Below are 24,255 nucleotides of genomic sequence, written 5' to 3'. Positions count from 1 at the left end.
CACCAGACCACGTTTGATTTTATATATAGATATTGTTATCAAAGACTGTATTAAAATGAACTTTCACAGCCAGACACGGTGGCTCATGCCTGTAATCCCATTACTTTGGGAGGCCAAGGCAGGTGGATCACGAGGTCAAGAGATCGAGACCATCCTGGCCAACATGGTGAAACCCCGTCTCCACTAAAAACACAAAAATTAGTCGGGCGTGGTGGCGTGCGCCTGTAGTCCCAGCCACTCGGGAGGCTGAGGCAGGAGAACCACTTGAACCCAGGAAGTGGAGGTTGCAGTGAGCCAAGATCGCGCCACTGCACTCCAGCCTGGTGACAGAGCGAGACTCCGTCTCAAAAAACAAAACAAAAAAAGGAACTTTCAGCAACATTTAAAATTATATGTTTCAATGAAAGTAAATACTATCATTTATTATATGCAGGGCAAGAATGATGAAATAATTTTTAAAGTCTCTAATAATGGTTTGCAAGTTTATCCATTACTGTGAATGAGTCTACAAGAAAATAAAAATTAGACAACACTAGTCTCTCTAGAATAGATTATGATGTAGACTGAAGAAAACATTTTTGTACAGTTTAAAATGTTGAAATACTAAGCAAGTGTTCACGGGTTGTTAAAAAGTATTCATGTTTTAAGTGCTGTAGAAATGCAAATGTCTGCTATATTATGAAATAAATTATTTTTCAAACAAAACTTACAATAAAAAGAGAATAAATATAAATAAGCTACTAGTTTTCTGGAATCATATAAACTAACACATTTACATTTGCTAAAGAATGGAATTACAACTCACAAGTGAGAAAATGTAAATGGCTAAATATTTGAAAAGTTACCTCACTAGTGATTAAAAAGAATGACAAATTAGAGTAAGTTACCATTTTTCATCTAACTACTTAATAAAGGTACAAAGAAACAAAAATTGCTGGAGAAAAAGTAGTCTTGTGACAAAATTTCCACTTCTAAGAATCTATGGGTCATGGACCTCTTTGGTGGTAATCAGCCCTCCCTACTTCTCTGGCTAACCCCTTAACACACCTGGTCTCATCCATCAACCAAGGCAGCCAGGGCCACAGTGGCCATCTGACACAAGACAGGCCAACAGGATTCTCTTTCCCAGGATGCTGGGGTAGGGACTCAGGGACTACCAATCAGTATCAGCATGTGGCTGCAAATTTAGCCAGTTCATTTTATGGAACACAGTTATACTGTTCTTATGTAATTACTGTATTTAAAAATATATTTAGCCATGTGCACCACCTGTCAATATGGAAGCAGTAAACATTTTATTATTAATTAATTAATTTATTTATTTTTTGAGACAGAGTCTCACTCTGTCACCAGGCTGAAGGGCAGCGGCGCGATCTTGGCTCACTGCAACCTCCGCCTCCTGGGTTCAAACGAATCTCCTGCCTCAGCCTCCTGAGTAGCTAGGACTACAGGCTTGCGCCACCATGCCTGGCTAATTTTTCTATTTTTAGTACAGATGGGGTTTCACCATGTTGGCCAAGCTGGTCTCGAACTCCTGACCTCGTGACCCACCTGCCTCGGCCTCCCAAAGTGCTGGGATTACAGGCATGAGCCACCACGCCCAACCTATGTTTTTTTTTTAAGACACAGGGTTTCGCCACATTGCCCAGCCTGGTTTTGAACTCCTGGACTCAAGAGATCCTCCTGCCTCAGTCTCCCAAAGTGCTAGGATGACAGGTGCGAGCCACCGTGCCAGACCACATTTGATTTTATGTGTAGATACTGTTATCAAAGACTGTATTAAAATGAACTTTTAACAACATTTAAAATTATATGTTTCAATGAAAGTAAATAGTATCATTTATCATATGCAGGGCAAGAATGATTAATTTTTAAAGTCTCTAATAATGGTTTGCAAGTTTATACATTACTGTGAATGAATCTACAAGAAAATAAAAATTAGACAACACTAGTCTCTCTAGAATGGAATACAATGTAGACTGAAGAAAACACATTTTTTTGTACAGTTTAAAATGTAAAATTGCAAGAAAATCCATGTACAGCTGCTCTTCAACTTACCATGGGGTCACATCTCACTGAATCCATTGTAAGAATAGATGAAGAAAAAAAAAAGAACTGCAATTTCCTGCTAAGGAGGCTAAGAAGGCATGTTCCAAGAGGAACATAAACCACATGTTTGTCAAGTAACTGACTATGCTGAATGTGTGCAGTTTGTCACAGGCATTAACTGGAAACTCTATCCCCTATGACCTTCTGAGTGATCTGCAAATCAGACACTAATCTTAAGCCATGAGATGTGATCTTTTTTTTTTTTTACTTTTTCTGTTCAACACATTTGTATGGAAAGAAAATAATACCTTGCACAAACTATCAAAATTGAACTGTAGTATGAAAGCAATCAGCAAAGGAATGGTAGCCACCAACACAATTCTCAAAGCCTCATTAGTATCAATTCCAAATTAAAAAAAAAAAAATCAAAGATCTGTAAGCTAATGTGTTATTTTTGCTTTAATCCTTTAAGGTCAAGTAAAGAGATATATACCATAAGTGCATGTACTCTTTCTTTCTGAAAGGGAGTAGAGATTGGAGGGTGGAACAGATTTTTGATAACTTAGTGAGATGACATGAAAATCAAAACAGCTGAACCAAGTCATAGCTGCAAGTCAACATAATTATCAACATTTCAGAGCGCACCAGAAGAACTATGAAAAGAATAAATACTATGCATTAGCAACAGTTTTCCTTTTAAGGCATCTATCCTCCAAGAAGCTGAGCTTCTAGATTCAGGATCTGTCCTATTTCAAAAATGCTTTAAAATTCTGGTATGCTTTTTAACTTTTAAGTGTCAGATTGGCCATGTCAAAATGTTTCTTTTTCCAAAAGTAGTTTTAAAAACATCTTTTCTCTCCTTCTCCACAAATGCCAACATTTTCTCCCTGTAACTAAAGGACTCCAAGGGAGTGGACACATAGTCTCAGATTTAACAGAAATGAACTGAAGCTATCAAGGGTCTGTGAAGACTGTATGCTCCTTCATGTCTTTATAGCTATCTGGTTCTAACCAGTACCACTTTCGTCACTGCTGGGAATGTCAGAGCTGCCCAGGAGGGCAGCAACCAGCCACTGTGGCTCCCAAAGTGCTTGAAGTGTCACCAGTGAGGGGCTCAATTTTAAATTAAATTCATTTAAATGCAAATTGCTATATGTGACTAGTGGCTACCATATTAATATAGGTCTAGAAGGCCCTTCTCAATGGCAAAATATTTCTGCCAATCCTTCTTTAAAATAAACATGTACAGCATATTCTCTACTCTAAACCACAAAAGTAAAACCATGAAAATATTACCTTTTCTCCATGCTTTACAGTATGAAGTAGAAGCTGGCCAATAATTTTCTTAGTTTCTTTCCTATGGCTCTTGGGTAGGAAAATATTAATACGGTTATTGAAAAATTTAAATTAAATCACTATTTTTCTTAAAAGTCACAAATATACACATAAGCATACAGAAAACATTTCATTTGAAAGGCAAAGTCAAATGACTATACTGAAAATAACTTTTAGTGGCAAAACTGCAATTACTTTTGCACCAACTTCATAAAAAAGCCCCTGAACAACAAAAGCCATTCAAGTCTTAATATGCAGAACAGCCATATGTAACTTTAAGAGGTGTTTCACCAAGAGTACTGATTTTAATTTCTTGTCTGAAGACGAAACCACTTCTTATGCTTAAATATTGTCAAGAAAGTAAGAGGCTGAGGATAGGGGTACCATATGCTCATCTATTCAAGTACCTAAAAGGTAAAGGCCTCTTCCTAGTCCTCAAGACAGAACAGTCAACTTTCCACGATGACAGAAATAAGTGGACGTTCAAAAGGCCTGCCTTGGGAAGCCACTGGCTCTCTGATGGCCCTTCTCTTTGCTGTCACTGAGAGAGATAAATGGCTTTATTGCGGCTCCATGATGGATACAGAGAGGCCCCCCTTCCTCTCTGCTCACCTTTAGGCCTCGTCAGAGAATGAGGGCTACCTAAGGACAGGCCCACCCTTAACTCAGGCCTTTTCATCACTCCTTTGTGTCTGGCAATGGACTAAGAGGGTTCCTGCAGGAAACAAATGTGCAAAAGGTAACCCAGACTTAAAGGTATCTAATTTCCCACAAAATAAAAAATTTAATAGTCCAATTAAAAAGTTATTTCCAAAAAGTCATGTTGAATCCTTAAATAATATAAGTGAAAATCAAGAATATGGTCAAATGTAACTTCTAGGAATATATATGCGGCATATCTATGAATTATCTTTTAAAAAGCAAAATTCAGAGTTATCCATTATTACCTGACTTCCAATCTGAGAGCCAGTATATAGGAAACGCTGTATATAGTAAAATATTAGCCAGGCTAACGAGATAATCATCATGGTGATGAAGGCGATGGCCACAAACACCACAGACTGACCGCTGATGAACTCCTGTACATGCCGGGTGCCAACCCCTATGGTCATCTTTACTGGAATTCCTTTTTGCACCAGCTCCAAAATTTCTCTTCCTTTTGGATAGCTAATCATAATGACCACTGTATTTCCTGTTCCTGTAGGAAAGAACAAAGAAATCAATGTGAAGAACACAAAATAAGATACAGAGAACATTAAATTAAATATAAAGGTACTATGTTCATCTACATATATAAATACATTAGAAAAATTCCATGGGAAATATAAGTTACCAAACCTGGTTCCAAAAGAAACTGATTACATTAGAAGTAACAGAATAAATCACTAAGAACTATTCCCCCGGCCGGGCACGTTGGTTCATGCCTGTAATAGCACTTTGGGAGGCCTAGGCGGGCGGATCACTAGGTGAGGAGTTCGAGAACAGTCTGGCCAACATAGTGAAACCCTGCCTCTACTAAAAATACAAAAAATTAGCCGGGTGTAGTGGTGTGCGCCTGTAATACCAGCTACTCGGGAGGCTGCGGCAGGAGAATCGTGTGAACCCGGGAAGTGGAGGTTGCAGTGAGCTGAGATCGTGCCACTGCACTCCAGCCCAGGTGACAGTGCCAGACCTCATCTCAAAAAAACAAAACAAAACAAAAAAACAAGAACTATTCCCCCAAAAGCTAGAGCACTGTTCAGTTTCACAGGTGAAATCTACCACCAAACCTTTAAGGCACAAGTAATACCAACGATATTTAAGTTGTTCCACAGTAGATTAAAAAAAAAAGTTTAAAAACTGCTTCTAAGATAATAAAACCAAACATGGTAATAAACAACCAACAAAAGAACCATACAAGCCAGGTGTGGTAGTTCACACCTGTAATCCCAGCACTTTGAGACACTGAGATGGGAGGATCGCTTGAAGCCAGGAGTTGGAGACCAGCCTGTGTAAGCGAGACCTTGTCGCTACAAATAATTTAAAGAAAAAATGAGTTGGGAGGCTGAGGCAGAAGAATTGCTTGAGCCCAGATGGTCAAGGCTGCAGTGAGCTGAGATCACGCTACTGCATTCCAGCTTGGGCGACAAAGTGTGACTGTATCTCAACGAAAAACAAACAAAAAACTATGCAGACCAGTTCCACTTATGAGTACTAATACATAATGCCTAAAGCATGTTCATTAGACAATATGAGAATTTCTACTATGATCACTATTATTTAGCATTGCTCTGAAGGCATAAGCAGACATGAGACAAAAATTAAGAGACATAGAAAAGAAGGGCTAAAATAAAAAATTTTACACGTATTTAGCTACAAATTAATGCAATAATCACAAAATATCGATAAGATTAAAAAAGAACTAAAAATATTGCTTCTAAGTTCACTTAGAAGGAAAATAAGACGATCAGAACAACATTTTAAACAGTGAAACCTGGACTGGTCTTTAAAGTAATTAAAACATTGTGGCTGTAGCATACGGAGACACCCACAGAATGAGACAGAATAAAAGTCCAGAAATAGACCCAAATACATGAAAGAATTTAGTGCATAAAAGCAGAATTCCAAATGCATGAGGCAAAATGAATTATTTAAAAAATCACGTGGGGCAACTGGGTATCATTGGTGGGGTGGGCCGGGGGAAGCTGCATCCATTTCTCACAACTTAACGCCAAAATAAATTCCAAATTAAAGACTTAAGTGTATATATAAAAAAAGAGGAAACATATAATGGCCAGAAGAAACATGGGAATTAAAAAATACATATTGAAGAAAAACTTCTCCAAGTATAAAAACTACCTCAGAGGTTCTTAAAAAATTTTTTTTTAATTACATAAAAATGAAAATTTTCGCCATGAGTAAAAGCAAAACCAAGTTCAAAAGAGTAAATGGTCAACCAGGCGCAGTGCCTCACGCCTGTAATCCCAGCACTCTGGGAGGCTGAGGCGGGCAGATCACCTGAGGTCAGGAGTTTGAGACCAGCCTGGCCAAAATGGCGAAACCCCGTCTCTACTGAAGTTACAAAAATTAGCCAGGTGTGGTGGTGGGCGTCTGTAATCCTAGCTACTCAGGAGGCTGAGATAGGAGAATCGCTTGAACCCAGGAGGCAGAGGCTGCAGTGAGCCAAGATTGCGCCACTGCACTCCAGCCTGGGCGACAAGAGCAAGACTCCATCTCAAACAAAACACAAAAAGAGCAAATGGTCAACTTGGAAAAAATAGATGTAACATAACAAAGACAAAAAACTAATTTCCTATAGGAGTAATAGAAAAACAAAGAAAATGAAGTTGATTTGCAGAAAAGAAAAGAAAAAGGGTTTTTTGATTTGTTTTTATTTTTAAAGAGATGGGGTCTCTCTCTGTCACCCAGGATGGAGTACAGTGGTGGGATCCTAGCTCAATGAAGCCTCAAACTCCTGGGCTCAAGTGATCCTCCCACCTCAGCCTCCTGAGTAGCTGGGACCACAGGCACATACCACTACACCTGGCTAATTTTTTTCATTTTTTTTTTTTTAGAGATGGGGCCTCACTATGTTGCCCAGGCTAGCCTTGAACTCCTGGCCTCAAGCAATTCTCCCACCTCGACCTCTCACAGTCTTGGGATTCTGGCATGAGCCACTCTATGCCTGACCAAATGGATATTTTAAATAGCAGCTTTATTGAGATATAATCCACATACCACAAAATTCACCCTTTTTAAGTGTACAAGTCAGTGGCTTTTAGTAGATTCGTAAGGTTGTACAACCATCATCACTATCTAATTTCATAACGTTTTCATTACCCTAAAAAGAAACCCTGTGTCCACTGGCAGTCACTCTCTCCCTGCAAAAGGGATTTTAAACACGTGAAAAGTCTTCCTTGGTAACAAATGAAAACATTTCCTGTAAGATTGGCAAAGATCAAAAAGTCTGACACACTATAATGGCAAAAATAGGCACGAGTCAGCACTCTCACATACTGCTGGATGAGGGAGTGAATAAATTACTACACTCTTCTACGAAAGGCAATGGCATTCAAAAAATTCTAAAAGTCCGTGTCTCTTTGGCCCAGCAATTCTGTGCCCAGGAACTTAATTGCACAGATGTAACCAACGAAGTATCTATAAAGATTTTGGCCGGGCACAGTGGCTCACACCTGCAATACCAACACTTTGGGGGGCCAAGGAGGATGGATCAGGAGTTTGAGACCAGCTTGGCCATCATGGCAAAACCCTGTCTCTACTTAAAAGAAATGCAAAAATTAGCTGGGTGTGGTGGTGCATGTCTGTAGTCCCAGCTACTAGGGAGGCTGAGGCAGGAGGATCACCTGAGCCTAGGAGGCAGAGGTGCAGTGAGCCGAGATCGCGCCACTGCACTCCAGCCTGGGCAACAGAGCAAGACACTGTCTCAAAAAAAATAATAATAAAATTAAATAAATAAAAAAGATTTATTGCCAATGTTTTTTCCTAAGTTTTTGCTATCACAATCTAAACGTCTATCGAAAGGAAAAAAGCTATATAAATTACAGTATGTGTATGAAGGCTGAAGTAGCAGCTCTGTAAGTACTGACAGTACTCAAGATAGAAAACACACAACATGTAAACTGTGTGGACAGCATGCAGTCCTTAAAAACAAACAAACAAAAAAACCCAAAAAACAAAAAACAACGAAAACCCAAAGACCTATATGCTCCTATCAACACATACTACCCTCTGGAAGGCTACCCCAGAGACCAGAGACCATGACTGTTTCTGGGGAGAGGCGCTTCGGGATGCAGGACAGGGTGGGGGGTCTTATTTGCACGGTAAGAATTCTGTACCACGTGCACATATTAGCTATTCAAAAAATAACTTTTAGGCATGGTGGCTCACGCCTATAATCCCAGCACTTTGTGAGGCCAAGGCAAGTGGATCACTTGAGGTTAGGAATTCGAGACCAGCCTGGCCAACATGGTGAAACCTCGTCTCTACTAATATTACACATGCAAAAAATTAGCTGGGCATGGTAGCTCATGCCTGTAATCCTGGCTACTCTGGAGGCTGAGGCAGAAGAATTGCTTGAACCCAGAGTCGAAGGTTGCAGTGAGCCAAAATCGCGCCACTGCACTCCAGTCTGGGTGACAGGGCGAGACTCTGTCTCAAAACAAAACAAAAAATAACTTGAAAGGGTATATAAAGAATGTTCCCTGACATTACACTAAAACCACACTCTAACACTATTTTACTGTGGAGAGAAATTTCATCTGTAGCAAATCCACTGTGGATCTCAAGCTTTGGGATTTAGTTACTGAAACACCAGAAGGGCACCCTTCTAAGGTAGCCCCTGTGTGGAAGCTGATCCTATCATCTGATGACCTGCCTGTCTAAAAGGGTCCCTTGGCAAGAACTGTAGTTTCCGAGGCACCCACACAACCAACCATGTCATCACAAGGGGACACAACAAAGGAAGAAGGCATTTTCTGCCATCAGGAAAATAAACATCTAGTAGTTAAGAAGGATGTATATAGAAAGAATTATGATGGTTATATCTGATATAACTATATGGCACTTTGCAAGCTAAAAGTCTTTTTTGTAAACTTGCTTTTGTGGAAAATTTCAAGCACATACAAAGTAGAAAGAATAGTACAACGAACTCTCATGTTCCCATCTCAGTTAAAAGCTTTTACACAGAAAACTAAACTATGCTATGATGATAGCTGAATCAATTTCTGATACTGACACCACGTTCTTTGTGTGGTAATGGGGAAGAACACGTTCACATTTATATCTCACTTAAAGCAGGAAAAGGCCACAATATCATTCTACAGCCGAGTGTTCAGAAATCCTAGGGAGTTGCTCAACGTCACACACCACCTGAAAAAGCCAGTTCTAAAGTCTGAAGACTCAGCTCCGAGGTAGCGTCCCTTCCCCGCCCCCTTCATAGGATCACAGGATTCACAGCCAGACAGACCTGGGTGCAAAAATCACTGTTATCCACTGCCTGGGAGGTTGGACCAATCTATGGTCACTGAGAATGCTTCTGCAGCTAGAAAATGGGAATGAGAATGACTCTATTTTGGACTACCACTTTTTCAATAAGAAAGCACAGTAACAAAGAGCTACAGAAGTAAGGAGACAATTTTGCTTGGGGTGGAGGGAAATCTCCCCAGGCACACTGGAGCCACATCTCAAAGGAGACAGAAAAGTTTACAAAGCAAAGGAAGAGGGTTTCTAGACTGTAGACCACAACAAAATATATTTGGGATGGTGACCAGCCCAGTTTGGCTGGTGACTAAGATACATGTAAAGGTACCTTGCAAATAAATGAACAGATGAGTGGGAGACAGAAGATGAACTGAGATTGAAAAGGTTCTTTAACACCTACAATCTCAAGGCTGGGGGTGGGGGAAGTGATACTGCTGCAACAAGTATCAGGACACCCTGCGCAGAAAACACTTGCAATATCAATCCGAAATTTCTCACCTAGGAAATTAATCTTAGTTTGCTGAGTTAAAAGAAATTATTATTTTTTAAAAACTTCCTAGCATTAGCTGGGTGCAGTGGGTCATGCCTGTAATCCCAGCACTTTGGGAGGCCAAAGCAGGTGGATCACTTGACCCCAGGGAGTTTCACACCAGCCTGGGCAATACGGCAAAACCCTGTCTCTATTAAAGCAAACCAAAAAAACCTGCCTAGCATGAGGGCTAAACAGTTTGCTATATTATAATCATAGCAGCAAGATTGCTTCTGGGAATTATTTTAAATTAACAAAACCCAGAACGAAGACTCTTTATACCCTGAGATTTGCTTTTCCAGAACATTTCAGGGGATGAACTAGAGGCAGGGCAGTTGGGTAAAAACACGCTAGTTCAGGGGTCAGTATGTGCACAACCGCAAGGGGTGCCAGGCACGGGCACTTTGTGGGCCCTACTCGTGCCTCCGATGCATCGCCGCCTCTCTGGCCAACACTAAGGAGCTAAGCTGCTCAAGTTATTGTGCACGACCCTTCCTTAATTGGCACATGAGATCAAATCACAGCTTATTTCCAAACTAAATGGCTGCATTTCTTCACAGAAACTCAAAAGACCTGGGATGACAGAGAAAAAGCCCTTAGAGGTTATCTCTTCCTTCTTTAGGCCTTAACGTTGTTACCAATATTGCTTGACTAAAAAATGTCACCTTGCACAATTCTTCCCCAAAAGAACCTATACACCTTGGCATTAAGACAGGAAAATTTCTTGAAGGCAATTTCTGTTTTATTTTTGTTTTATACTTAGCACAATATCTTTGCACATAGTACATAATCATAAATCTACTTGCTAAACAATACTATAATACCAAATATAGATTTTTTTTTTTTTTGAGACACGGTCTCACTCTGTTGCCCAGGCTGGAGTACAGCTGCATGATTATAGCTCACCGCAGCCTTGACCTCCCAGGCTCAGGCGAACCTCCCATCTCAGCCTCTCTAATAGCTGGGACTGTGCCACCACACCCAGCTAATTTTTATTTTTATATTTTTTGTAGAGACGGGGTTTCACCATGTTGCCCAGGCTAGTCTCAAGCAATCCGCCTGCCTCATCCTCCCAATGTGCTAGGATTATAGGTATGCATCACGATGTCCCACCTCAAAGATAGTATTTTTAACAAACCAAATTACCTGTAACATAATTTAACATTCTTCTGTGCCAAAAAGTAAAGTTGTGTTTACGTCTGTTTTTTTTGTTTTTTTTTTTTTGTTTTTTTTTTTCAAATTTCTGTGTTCCTCTTATCACCTCGTCAAAATAATAATAAAAAGGAAAAAAGTTCTGACTTGGTCAACAGCTTTAAAATTCTTCTGGATGACATGAGTCTAGTGTACTATTTCTCCTCCCAAGACAACTATTTAAAGTAGATTTCAACATTCTCTTGAAGGAGATGGGAGTTACTGAAATATTTAAAGTAGTGGATAAGATTTCTGTTCTAGGAAACTAATTTAGGCAGCAAGAAATCATTTTAAAGTTCCAGAAAGAGAATACTATAAACTCTCAGGTTTTATTTTCCCCAATAACTAACTGCAACACTCTCTCTACTTTTTTTCCCCTCCTCTCTGGAGAATTTCTGGTCAAATCTTTAAGGTTCAGCATAAGCTCAACTTCAGGCTTTTCAGCACCATCTGCCTCCTAGATACCTCTTTTTGCACACCTACTATAATTTACTTATAGGTCTCCCTCACTAGACAAGTATTACCTGTTCTTATTTATTAATTTTTGTAGCCCTAGCATCAAGCAGTGATGGCCCATAAAAAGGCTTCTACATGAATGAATCAATCTGAAAAACCGGCTCATCTTTTAGTGCTATAGTTAAAATGACCCAATAAGGAGAATTCCCAATAAAGAGATTCCCTAGCAGGTGAATTTGGTGAATTCATCAATATGAATGTAAATATCATGGAAATCTGAAGCCATTATGCAAAACAAACGTTTTTATGGTTGGTTAGGGTGAGTTAGGGGGACCCCAACATAACTGCAATCCTCTTCTTGGCATAGAATTTTAAATTATGTTTTGGACAATTTGTCTTGCTCAAAAATATTTTGTATTTTTGAATATAATACTATATTCAATGTTAATGTAACTTGACAATGTTAAGAACTCTTTTGCAATTTTCCCAAATGCATTGCTTTATCTCAGACCTTCTGCCACCCAGAATGTACTATAGCCCACTCACCTCTACCACACACAATACACCTTCCCCATCGACTTTAACTTGTCCTTCAAAACTCAACCTCGGCCAGGTGTGGTGGCTCACACCTGCAATCCCAGCACTCTGGGAGGCTGGGGCAGAAGGACAGCTTGAGTCCAGGAATTCGGAAGCAGCCGAGCAACACAGGGAGACCCCATCTCTACAAAACATTTAAAAAATTAGCCAGGTGTGGCAGCAGGCACCTGTAGTCCCAGCTACGCAGAAGGCTAAGGTGGGAGGATTGCTTGATCCCTAAAGGGCAAAGCTACAGTGAGCTATGATTGTGCCACTGCACTCCAGCCTGGGCAACAGACTGAGACACTTGTCTCAAAAACAAAAACAAAAACAAAACCCCAAAAATAACCAAAAAAACCTCAACCTTTCTGGGTAGTGTCCTAGCTAATCCCACCCTCTGTGAGGCTATGAGGTGCCATTTCTGTCTTCCTATAGCACCAAAATACATTTTATTTTATTTTTGAGAGAGAGTCTTGCTCTGTCGCCCAGGCTATAGTGCAATGGTACAATCTCGGCTCACTGCAACCTCTGCCTCCCAGGTTCAAATAATTCTCATGCCTCAGCCTCCCAAGTAGCTGAGACTACAGACACTTGCCTCGACGCTGGCTAATTTTGTTTTTTTTTTTTTTGTATTTTTAGTAGAGATGGAGTTTTTGCCATGTTGGCCAGGCCAGTCTCGAACTCCTGACCTCAGGTGATCCACCCGCCTCAGCCTACCAAAGTGCTGGGATTACAGGTGTGAGCTACTGCGCCCGACCCCAAAATACATTTTAAATTCAAATCTAAATTTTTCGATCATTTGTGAGACTGTAGCATTACAGAGCATCAAGAATTTATTATCCATTCATAAAAGACTATTTAACCTGCTCTGCAAATACAAACTGCACACCCGTCTCAACATGTGAACTCTCTAGAGGTCAGGAATTTTTTTTTTTAATTTTATTTTTATACCTCAAATCAATAGGAGGGATTTCTTATACCTCTTTGTAACCTCCCCTGCCACCTAACTCTGGCAGATTCCCAAATATAGCTCCAAGCCTTGCCAGTACTTGGCACTCAGTAAATAACTGTTAAAAAATGAAAGTGCCATTCTTAAAAGACCACGCTAAGATTTCAGTTAAAGGATCAGCCTATTTGTTAACAAACATATGTATGTTAATTTAAGGCCAATATCCTGTAAAAGCTTTTGTTGTAGTGCTTTGATGTTTACTAATTTCCACCTACCTTGGTCAAGCTTACTTTGATACTTTTGCAATACCTGCATTAAATCCCTTTCCTTAGCCAGGTGTGGTGGCTTACACTCCCAGCACTGTGGGAGGCCAAGACAGGCAGATCACTTGAGCTGAGGGGTTCGAGAACAGCCTGACCAACATGGCAAAACCCCATCTTTACAAAAAATACAAAAATTAGCCAGACATGGTGGCGTGCGCTTGTAGTCCCAGCTACTTGGGAGGCTGAGGTGAGAGGATCACTTGAGTCCAGGATGCAGAGGTTGCAATGAGTCAAGATCATGCCACTGCACTCCAGCCTGGGTGACAGAGCAAGAGCTTGCCTCAAAAAAACAAACAAACAAACAAAAACCCTTTCCTTTATGCTTCCTAAGCACCTGTGCATACTGGAATTATATAAGGTCCAAACCATATTGTCTGGAAAGTTCTGTGTATCACTCCTACTAGACCTCTCAAGGCCTACAACTCTCAAGGGCAGGCCTGTGTCCTACGCATTTCTATCCCTCAGGAGGTATAACACTTAACCCAAAGTGGCTGCTGAATATATGTCTGCTGAAGTAAACGGAATTGACTTTGGGCAACAGCAACAGTCCTTACAGTTGTTCGGACAAAAAAATTCAAGTCACATTTTTTTTTAGAGCCACAATACTGATTTAAATCCCAAAAGCATCTTGTACTGGATTCTAGTAGAGACGAGCAATAGGTTTCAGAAAAACTGGAGAAATTCTCCTGAGGCTTGGGAAAAGACTACCAGTAATTTTTTTTTTTTTTTTTTTTTTTTTTTTGAGACAGGGTCTCACTCTGTCACCCAGGCTAGAGTACAGTGGTGCAATCTCGGTTCACTGCAACCTCTGCCTCTCGGGTTCAAGCGATTCTCCTGCCTCAGCCTCCTGAGTAACTGGGACTACAGGCACACACCACCACGCCCGGCTAATTTTTGCATTTTTAGTAGAGACAGGGTTTCACCATGTTGGCCAGGCTGGTCTCGATTTCTTGACCTCATGATCCACCGGCCTCGGCCTCCCGATGTGCTGGGGTTACAGGCATGAGCCAACGCACTCGGCCTAGTATTCAATTTTACAGGCAGGCCACCTCTACCTATTTCATAGAAAACCAGTGTTACATAGAACAATGAGAACCACTGAATCAGTGGTCTTTCCTGGCTCTAGTCACACTCTGACTAAATACAGAAACCTAAGTCTGAGCTGTCTTCAGGGCTGTCTGTACACAGTCACCTTGTGAATTAATTCCATTCTCAAAAAGTTATACCCAATGTGGCCACATTCTGTAAGGGTCTTTTCATTTTTGCAGTCACGACTATAGTACTGGCCCTTATATTTCTACTTAGACTAGCCCCACAGTCTAAGTGGATTCTGTTTCCAGCTTTTGCTCTGTTTAATCCATGTGTCACACTGCTACCAAACTAATTTCCCTTTAATCAGTGCTTCAAAATGTTGGATAATTTTGTCAGCCTCTCCCCCACTCTCTAAACATTTGGCAATATCTGGAGACATCTTTGATTGTCAGAAGTCGAATTTAGTGGGTGAAGGCCAGGGATGCAGCTAAGATATCCTAAATGCACAGGGCAACCCCCACCCCAAAACACACAGAGACATACATGGGGTGAGGAGGGTAGGAACAGGGAGGGAGAGGGAGAGGAGGGGGAGAGGGAGAGAGAGCAAAGAATTATCTGGCCCTAGATTACTAGATTACTGTGTTGTCTCTGGCTAATCTTTTAAACTCCTTGAGCATCAGTTTCCTCATGTACTCCGTGGTCAAATACCTACCTTAAAGGCTGTTGGGAAGAGTGAGTCACTCTATGCAGAACACTAAGCTGTGTGAGCTGTCTGCAGACTGGACACTTCACACATCTTTAAATTGTTTTGTTGGTCTTTTCTCTCAAACAGAATTATTCTCTCACTAAAAAGGCTAGAATGGACACCGATAATGGGAAGAGAAGCTCCCAAGAAGTGGATTTCTCATGAACATCATGGTTGTTTTTCTGGCCCTGGATAAATTACATGTCAATAACACAAGCAGGCAAGGTTGCTGAACCGTGGTTACAACAAGTGCTATTAGCCCAAAAAGGTGTTTCTTAATGCTATTATCAAAAAATGCAGTAAGTAGATTTGGAAAACTGTAGGCTGATGAACCTGCTATTTGAAAAAAGTCTACATTAAGATGGGTGTATAAGAACCCAGCATCAGAGAATCATGGCACACTAACCTCTTTTCTTTGACGAACTACTAAAGCAGGGAACACCGTTGATAGTATGTATGTGGAGTGCTATGTCAAATCTGACAGGACCTTTCATGACATTCTTGTGGAACGCAGCCTGGGTACCGCGACAATTAAATAGATTTGTAATCACTGGAATAACCGCACCGAACGTGGTGCCTAGCCCAGTGCCACCACATGGACATCTGCTCTCATTCCCATGCCCTCCTTTCTGCTGCAACTGAGAAAATGTCCTTGGACCGCCTGTGACCAAGCCTCCAGTGTTCTGGACTCAGCCTTCTTGCCTTCTGGAAGGCTCTAGTAGATCACTCCCACCCAATTTCAAACACACCATACCAACTCTGTCCCACCATCCCGTACTCCCACAGTTTCTGCCCATTCCTCTGCATCTCCCTCAGTCTTCAATCTTCTTGAAAGAGTTGTCCTAACAGTCCTTACTTCTTCTCAACAGTCTCTCAACTGGCTACCTTTCCCATCACTTCACAAAATAGGCAAATCCAAGGTTATTTTTCTGTCCTCACTTTGCTGTTAGGACCTGAACCTGCATTCAGGAAACCAAAACAGAACAAAAAACAGAAGTATAGGAAAAAGAATGTCTGACTTAGTAGCAGTGGAAACTGAAAACAAAAACCAAAACTAACCACATTAAGCTGAGAATGAGTCAACCAGTTGTGTGATGCATAAAGTGATGTTATCTTACATAACAGAGTACGTTCACTCTCTGTTGTACTGGTCGTTATTTTACCCGGAACTTAGTTTCAAGGATATTTTGCAAAATAAGACTTAAACTATGACTACTGCCTGAAGATACAACCTGCTGCCCTAGGGAATGGTAGGTGTAGGAAGGGTTGCCTGGCAAATAGCAAGGTCTTTTTTGTCTTTTTTCCTTGAGGTCTTGCTCTGTCGCCCAGGCTGGAGTGCAGTGGCACAATCACAGCTCACTACAGTCTCGACCTCCTGGGCTCAAGTGATTCTCCCATCTCAGCTCCTGAGTGCCTGGGACTACAGGCGGGCGCCACCACGCCCACGCGATTTTTAAAAATTTTTGTAGAGATGGGGTCTATGTTGGCCAGGCTGGTCTCACACTCCTGGCCTCAAGCGATCCTCCCACCTCGGCCTCCCAAAGTGCTGGGATTACAGGCGTGAGCCACTGTGCCCGGCCCCAAGGTCTTTTCTTGAATGAATACAGTAATTTAAAAATTTTGATCGTAACTCAAGACTCAGTGAATCTGACTGGCAGTACAGCCAGTGTTATAACCCTAAATTTAGCAAGTCAGAAAGCATAGGTCAAGGCTTACTGACTCAGTCAGATGCAGGTTTTCTGACTCAGAGTTTAGAATATTCAGACATGATTCAAGAAAGTGAAGAAACCAGAGTGCCAACGAGCCATCACTTTATGTTGGTGAAGGGACAACTGATCGTGAGGCGCACTGGGGGAAGAATTTGGATTCCTATTCACCCCTCCGACTTTGGGAAGCGGTGAATGGAAAAGGGGCCCATGATTAGGAATCATGAGATTTCCCCACCTGTTAGAACCACAAGCCCCTTCTGTGGATTTTAACGCCTTTAGTACTCCCTTCACCTCATCGATCAAAAGCGAAGATTACATCTTGTCTGCAGACTTACCTCCCTCCCAACAGCGCTCGGGGAGCCGCACCGAGCAAACGAGGGGCTTCCCTGAAAGTTCCAACAGCCAGAGGCCTGAGAGTCGTGCCAGGCCCGCTTTGCGGCCTGCGGTTCAGGGCCAACCCTGAAGACCCCAGTCTCGGCTGCGGCGCAGAAGTCCCCCTCCCGTCCTCGCGCCCCGGCCTGCTCACCCGCGTGAGACATGGGCAAGGTGATGTTCCCGTAGCGCTCCTCATTGTAGAGGACGACGGCCGAGGCGTTCCTCCGCGCCGCCACCAGCACCTTGTCCTTGAAGGTGCAGCCTCCGCGAGCCACCAGGGCGACCCAGGGCGCGGCCCCTCGGCCGCCGGGCTCGGGCACGAAGAAGCGCGTGTCGGGCGCGCAGCCCTCGAGGTCTCCGCCGGGCGCCCACGGGACGCCCACCAGGCCCTGCGCGCCCTCCTTGGGCGAGCTGTCGCCGAAGCGGCCACTCTCCGAGACGCTCCACACCGTCAGGTTGGTCTGCGGGTCCACGTACTCGATGTTTACCACGGCCGAGAACCACTCGAGAGCCCGGCCCCGGGCCCCGGGCACGCACAGGGCCAGGGCGAGCAACGCCAGAGCCAGCACGCCGCGGGCCCCGACGCCGGCTTCGGGCCGCCGCCACGACATGGCAGCACCGCTGAGCTGACTAGGGGGAGTCAGGGTCACGCGCGAGTGCGGTGCGGTCAAAGAGCAGAGAGAAGCAGACACCCACCGCCGCCCAGGAAGACTGAGGCGGGGTCGGGGCCGGGGCCGCTGCGCACGCGCACCTGGCGGAGTGGACGAAGGGCGTGATCGGCCCTGGCTCCGCCCCCGCCCGACCGGTCGCGTTGTGCGCAGGCGTAAGCTCCGCGGAACCTCGGACCGCGTTCTGTACCCGGGTCTCGGGCGCCTGTGGGCCGAGGCGGGGCGGGCAGCCTATACCACAGCTTGCGCCACGGCGGACCTCTTGGCCAGGGGCCAAGTTTGCGCAATAGGACGTCTAGCACCCCCAAAGTGAGGGGAAGTAACTCCATGGAAACGGGAAGCTTCCCTGAAAGCAGGCGTGGGGCCGCAGTTCTGTAAAATCGCTGAACAGATGTTTGTGGAGAGTTTATTGTGCAAGGCACATGGCAGAGGCCTTGTCTAAGTCGTTTCAAAGTTAATTAGCCAAGCCTACTGGCGCCCAACTAGAGTTCCCACTAGGGAGGCCGAGTGGGAGGATCACCTGAGCCCCGGAGGTCGAGGCTGCAGTGAGCTGAGATCACCACTCCACTCCAGCCTGGGCGACTAAGCGAAACTCTATCAATTGAGAAAAAAAAAAAATCCAAATATATTTTGTAAAAAAAAAAAAAAAAAAATCCAAAGCTACGCACACATTATCCAACTGCTTTTTGCTACTCATATTATGATGCTAATTGATTCCTTACAGCTTAAGTATATTTACAACAGCCCTTTTTGTTATAGTATTTTATGTATTATCTGTAATTTTGAAATAATCAGGCATGAGCATACAACATAAGTGCTCATTTAAGTAGTCTGATGCCTACTACTGATGACATACAACGTAAGTGCTCATTTAGGCATCAGACTACCTAAATGAGCACTTACGTTTTATGTCAATAAAAAAGGGAAAAGGATTTATTGTTTGGACATCAATACCCAATGATACAGAATCCATGTAAAACTACTATTGAGTACAAAGCCTACTGCTTTCGGAAAGGAAATTCAGAACATTGATTTTCTGATAGACTCATCTTCCTGCGTTAAGGGTCTATAACTGTGGGAAGTAGGTTGTTGCTGCCCGCATCACGTGTTTTTTGTTTTGTTTTGTTTTGACGGAGTCTTGCCCTGTCGCCCAGGCTGGAGTGCAGTGGCGCGATCTTGGCTCACTGCAACTTCTGCCTCCCAGGTTCAAGTGATTCTCCTGCCTCAAGCTCCGGAGTAGCTGGGATTACAGGCGTGCACCACCCAGCTAATATTTGTATTTTTAGTAGAAACAGGGTTTCGCCATGTTGGCCAGGCTGGTCTTGAACTCCTGACCACAGCCTCCCAAAGTGCTGGGATTACAGGCATGAGGCTGTGCGACCGGCCTGCACCATGTTTTTTGTTGGGCCTTAAACCTTCTCCATTTCCTCTTTGTTGCTGTCTCTGTGCTCCAAAATGTAGTCTGACCCACAACCCATAAGTTTTCCATGAAGTTGGATCTCCTCTCCTTTCCCATCAGGAAACTGAATTTTAAAAAGCCCAAAGGGCCTCAGGCTTAAGCAATCCGGCTTTCCAAGTTTTGGGCCTTCTTTTAATGTTGTGAACTTTGCAAGGGATGGGATTGTGTCCTCGGTCTTTTCATGAGCCTACCTCAACTAGCACAGTGGTGTATGTGTAATTGATAATTTCTGAAATAGGCAGAATGGTTTGTTTTTTTTTTTTTTTACTGTGCCAGAGTTCAGTACTCAGGATTGGTTACAGGCTTGTTGAGCAAAGTCCAGCAGGCTAATAGGAACAGACCTTGCAGCTGTTGAGCTCTTAAGTTGAGCACGGTTCCTTTGTCTTTATTTTTTATTACTAGCTCCAGGCCTCAGTTGGTTTTCCCTGATCCAAAGTTGCCACCACCACCTCAAACCTCCAGGACCTTCTTTCCCTACACTGGCTGCCAGGGGCCACCCAATCTCGTTAATTTCCCTTTCGTATTGCCCCAGAAGAAAAACTAACCATCCTTCCCCCTCACTCTTCAGTGGGAGGACGGAGAGAAAGGGGGGAGAGTTGTCATTATCATTTCTTTTAATCATTTTATTGTAGAAACTTTCAGATACTTTCAGAAGTAGAGAGAACAGTATAATGAAACGTTATGCACTTGTAACTTAGATTCAACAATGATCTGTAACTGTAATAGGTCTATTGCCTGAAGCACATGGTGAGTCAATACGCTGATACACCAGATTGCAGCAGAGAGAGGTTTAATTGTAGAGCTGCTGAACGAGGAGATGGGAGAAACCTCAAATCCATCTCCCAGAGGAGTTTGGGACTAGGGTACTTAAGAGTTTTGGAGTGGGCTAAAGTATGGAGATCATTGATTGGTTGAAGAGTGCAGGGTAAAATCATGGGATAGGGAGCTGAAGAAATTGTATTCTCATGATGATTCTGTTCCTCTGTGGGGGTCTTCAGATTGGTTGGCATCATCTGTTTTACTGGAATTAGGGATCTCAAAAACATCATACACAATTCTTAAACAAAAGCCTTCTGACGCTAACGTTAGAAGTCCTATCAATAGGAAGAATGGGTCTACAGTCAGTGTCTACTGCCACATGACTTGTGGTTACAAGGAAGTGGGTCAAAGTGCAGCCTGATTACTGCTTACCTATATTTCTGTCCAGAATTCTTGTTAACCCTGTGAAGATGGCTTCAGATCAACTCACGGCTAATTTGATTTCAAATATATACCTGGCCACTTCCTGTCTCCTCCAATGGATTGCTTTGAAGGTGTGAAATTAAATAATTCAAACTTAAAGCTGTTGGAACTTGAAAGTATTCTGAGCCTTGAGAGGGATGTCTCTGTGCAACCTGAGTCACATGGCATGCAGCTGCAACTTCTGCCTTTTTTCCTGTAAGTAATTGGAAAGGCCAAGCAGCACCAGAGATAGGACCCCCGCAGATTTTTACCCCTCTTCACAGAGCAGTAAAGTAAATTAATAAATAAACCTTCCTTGGAATGTAGCAATCAATTATTTGTAGTTGTCAAATAACTATAATATATGCACTGGTCTGATATGGAAAATATTGTAATCCTGCTAAAACTTCTCTGTTTCTACCTATACAAGTAAAACCTTAACTTTCCTACTTTGGAACACTGACCCGGCTCATTTGGACTCTGTGTTTCTGGATGGCCATCATCAAGCTTTGCACTTGAATTATAGAATTTTCTATAATTAACTATATGTTCTGAATCTCATGAGTTGAGGTTGACAAAGGAAATCCAAGATATTATGTCATTTTATTTGTAAACATTTTAATATGTACCTTTAAAGCATAGGGACTCTGTAAAAACATGAAAGCACAATATTATTATCACATTAAAAAATGTGACCACAGTTCTTTAATATCATTGAATATCCAGTCAGCACACAAATTTCCCCTGCTTGTCTCCTGAATGTTATTTTACATTTAGTTTGTTTGGATCAAGATTCACACATTGCATTTGGTTGAAGAGTCTCTCAAGTTTCCTTTATTTATAGGTTTTTTTCTTTTCAGTTTTTAAAGGAAGAAATTTGATGATTTGTCCTGTATAATTTCCCACATTCTGTATTTGGCTCATTACATCCTCATGCTGAACACAGTATTACCTATGAGTATGAACGAGGGTTTCCTTCATAATATGCAAAAAAAGCCTCCAATAAAGAAGCACTTTAGAGGGCAAGGCTGATATAGAATGGCACGTGTCATTCACAACCTCCAATTGAAAGAATTTTGTATTCATCAAAATGGCTTATTGTCTTATTTGTTGACCTTGTAATACACGTAGTGGGGAAGATTCTCAGTCTACAGTCTCAGGTGTACAAGAATTCTCCAGTTCCTTATTCTTTTGGGTGGTGGTATATTTTGTTGTTGTTTCCACTGTGTTGCCCAGGCTGGACTGCAGTGGCTATTCACAGGTGCAATCATAGTGTACTACAGCCTCAAATTCCTGGGGTCAAGCAATCCTCCTGTCCCAACCTCCCAAGTAGCTGGGACTACAAGCCATCATGCCCACCTCGTTTTTAATAAAAATAAATTGATCTGTGGGATACATCCTACGATGGGCGTCTCAGTCAGTATAGGGGTTCCTCAAATGGTGGTAGCCCCCATGGGGTCCAGAGGCCAGGGCTGGGGGTTTCGGCAGGGGCCTCTGGTTAGCAGCCCCAGTTAACACATTGCCACTCCCACTGTCTATGCACTGTTTCCTGGCCTGTTGTGGGTGGCATGGGGCAGGAAAAGGCTTTGCTGGGCCAGGATCCTGAGTGCCACCTCACCTGAAATTGTAACACCCCCTCAGGTGCAACCCGGGAGCCTCACGTGTCCAGGGGGCTTACTCCCTCCTTCTTTCTTCTCCCCAAAGGTGAGCGCACACCTCCACCTCTGGAATCCCTCCTCTAACCTGATGGTTTTCACACTTTAATGTGCATACTCATGGCCTGAAGAACTTGTTAAAAAAAGGTTCCTCAACCTCACCCCCAGAGATTCTGATTCCGGAGGTCCGGTGGGCCCATTTGTTCCCACTGCTAATGAGCTCACAGGCCCCTTAGAGGAGTCTCCTTTCTATAATACTGTCTGTGCCCTCTTCAGAGGGTGGAAGAGCCTTAGAACCGCTTTTGCTGTCCACTCTGCACACCTTCCTGGGTCAGAGGAACATCAAACCTGGCACCTGCTGTAACTGGCTGTGGGATGATATGGGAATAGAGGGGACAGCAAACAAATTAGTATTTCAAAATAAATATCACTAATTGGAAATCAAATTCTACTAATAAAACATCACTTATCTGATTTATATGTAGACTGTATACATACTGGCATTTTGTTGAAATTGGGAAGAAAGAAGTTTCTAAAGAGGCTTAAAACCCATTTTCCTTGACAGGGGGCCTTCATGATGACAGGGACTGTGGCTTTTAGATTTGTCTACCCAGATAAGCATAGGGTTGAATGAATAATAACTTATTGAAATATTAAAACACACATATTCACCTTCATAGAACTCACCTGTGTATGAAAAAAGCTTGGTATTACGTAATTGCTAATAATGGTCATTTTGGATGTTGATACTGCTCTGAGTGAAAATTTTTCTGAATTTAGTTTTATTTTATTATAAATTTAAAAAATTGGCCAGACATGGTGGCTTACACCTGGAATTCCAACACTTTAGGAGGCTGAAGGAGGAGAATCATGTGAGGTAAGGAGTTTGAAACCAGCCTGGGCAACACAAGGAAACCCCATATCTACAAAAAAAAAAAATTTTTTTTTTTGAGACGGAGTCTCGCTCTGTCGCCAAGCTGGAGTGCAGTGGTGTATCTTGGCCCACTGCAACCTCTGCCTCCAGGGTTCAAGTGATTCTCCTGCCTCAGCCTCTCAAGTAGCTGGGACTACAGGCATGTGCCACCAAACCCAGCTAATTTTTGTATTTTTAGTAGAGACGGGGTTTCACCATGTTGCCAGGATGGTCTTGATCTCTTGACCTCGTGATCCACCTGCCTCGGCCTCCCAAAGTGCTGGAATTACAGGCATGAGCCACCATGCCTGGCCCAAAAATATTTTTAAAAATTAGCTAGGTGTTGTGCTGTGTGCCTGTAGCTCCAGTTACTTAGGAGGTGAGGCAGGATAATTGCTCAAGCCCAGTAGGTGAAGGCTGCAGCGAGCTATGGTCATGCTGCTGTACTCCAGTCTGGGTGACAAAGCAAGACCCTGTCTCTAAAAAAATTAAAGCACAAATTATTTTGTGTATTTCAGACATTTTCTTTAATGCACTTACATGATTTTATTGCTGATAAAATAAATATTACAATCCTGGCCAGGCACGATGGCTCACGCCTGTAATCCCAGCACTTTGGGAGGCCAAGGCAGGCGGATCATTTGAGGTCAGGAGTTTGAGACCAGCCTGGCCAACATGGTGAAACCCCATATCTATTAAATATATAAAAATTACCTGGGCGTGATGGCACACAGCTGTAATCCCAGCTACTCCGGAGGCTGAGGTAGGAGAATTGCCTGACCTGGGAGGCGGAGGTTGCGGTGAGCCCAGATCATGCCACTGCACACTCTAGCCTGGGGGACAGAGTGAGACTCCGTCTCAAAAAAAGTACAACCCTAAGGAATACCTGGAAAGGTCTACAAAATCTTTGTTCTGTTTGGGGTGGTAGGTGTATACTCAGGGAGAGTTATAGGGTAAGGGACACTTGGAGGTACAAAGAATGGATCTTCTCTAAGCTATTTTGGAGAGTGTGTGAAAAGCACCAGACATGTGACCTCCCAGATGGATTGGCAGAGCGGCCACAAAGTGGATTTCTACCAGCTTATATTCAA

General features: G+C 42.8%; 1 protein-coding gene across 1 annotated transcript in view; it reads right to left on the bottom strand.

Moving 5' to 3' along the window:
• Positions 1-17,972, bottom strand: part of RNF149 (ring finger protein 149) — a 31,122-nt gene extending 13,150 nt beyond the window's left edge. Inside the window, exons 1-3 of the mRNA XM_032176690.2 lie at positions 17,400-17,972; positions 4,332-4,582; positions 3,346-3,414 (exon numbers count right to left, since the gene is read on the bottom strand). Coding sequence (XP_032032581.1) covers positions 3,346-3,414; positions 4,332-4,582; positions 17,400-17,859 — 780 coding nt within the window. The 5' untranslated portion in view covers positions 17,860-17,972. The remainder of the gene's footprint in view (positions 1-3,345; positions 3,415-4,331; positions 4,583-17,399) is intronic.
• Between the last annotated feature and the right edge of the window lie 6,283 nt (positions 17,973-24,255).

This window comes from Hylobates moloch, unplaced genomic scaffold, assembly GCF_009828535.3.
Source record: "Hylobates moloch isolate HMO894 unplaced genomic scaffold, HMol_V3 SCAFFOLD_15, whole genome shotgun sequence".
In the NCBI taxonomy this organism is placed as follows: Eukaryota; Metazoa; Chordata; class Mammalia; order Primates; family Hylobatidae; genus Hylobates; species Hylobates moloch.
This window is presented reverse-complemented; position numbering and strand designations above follow the sequence as displayed.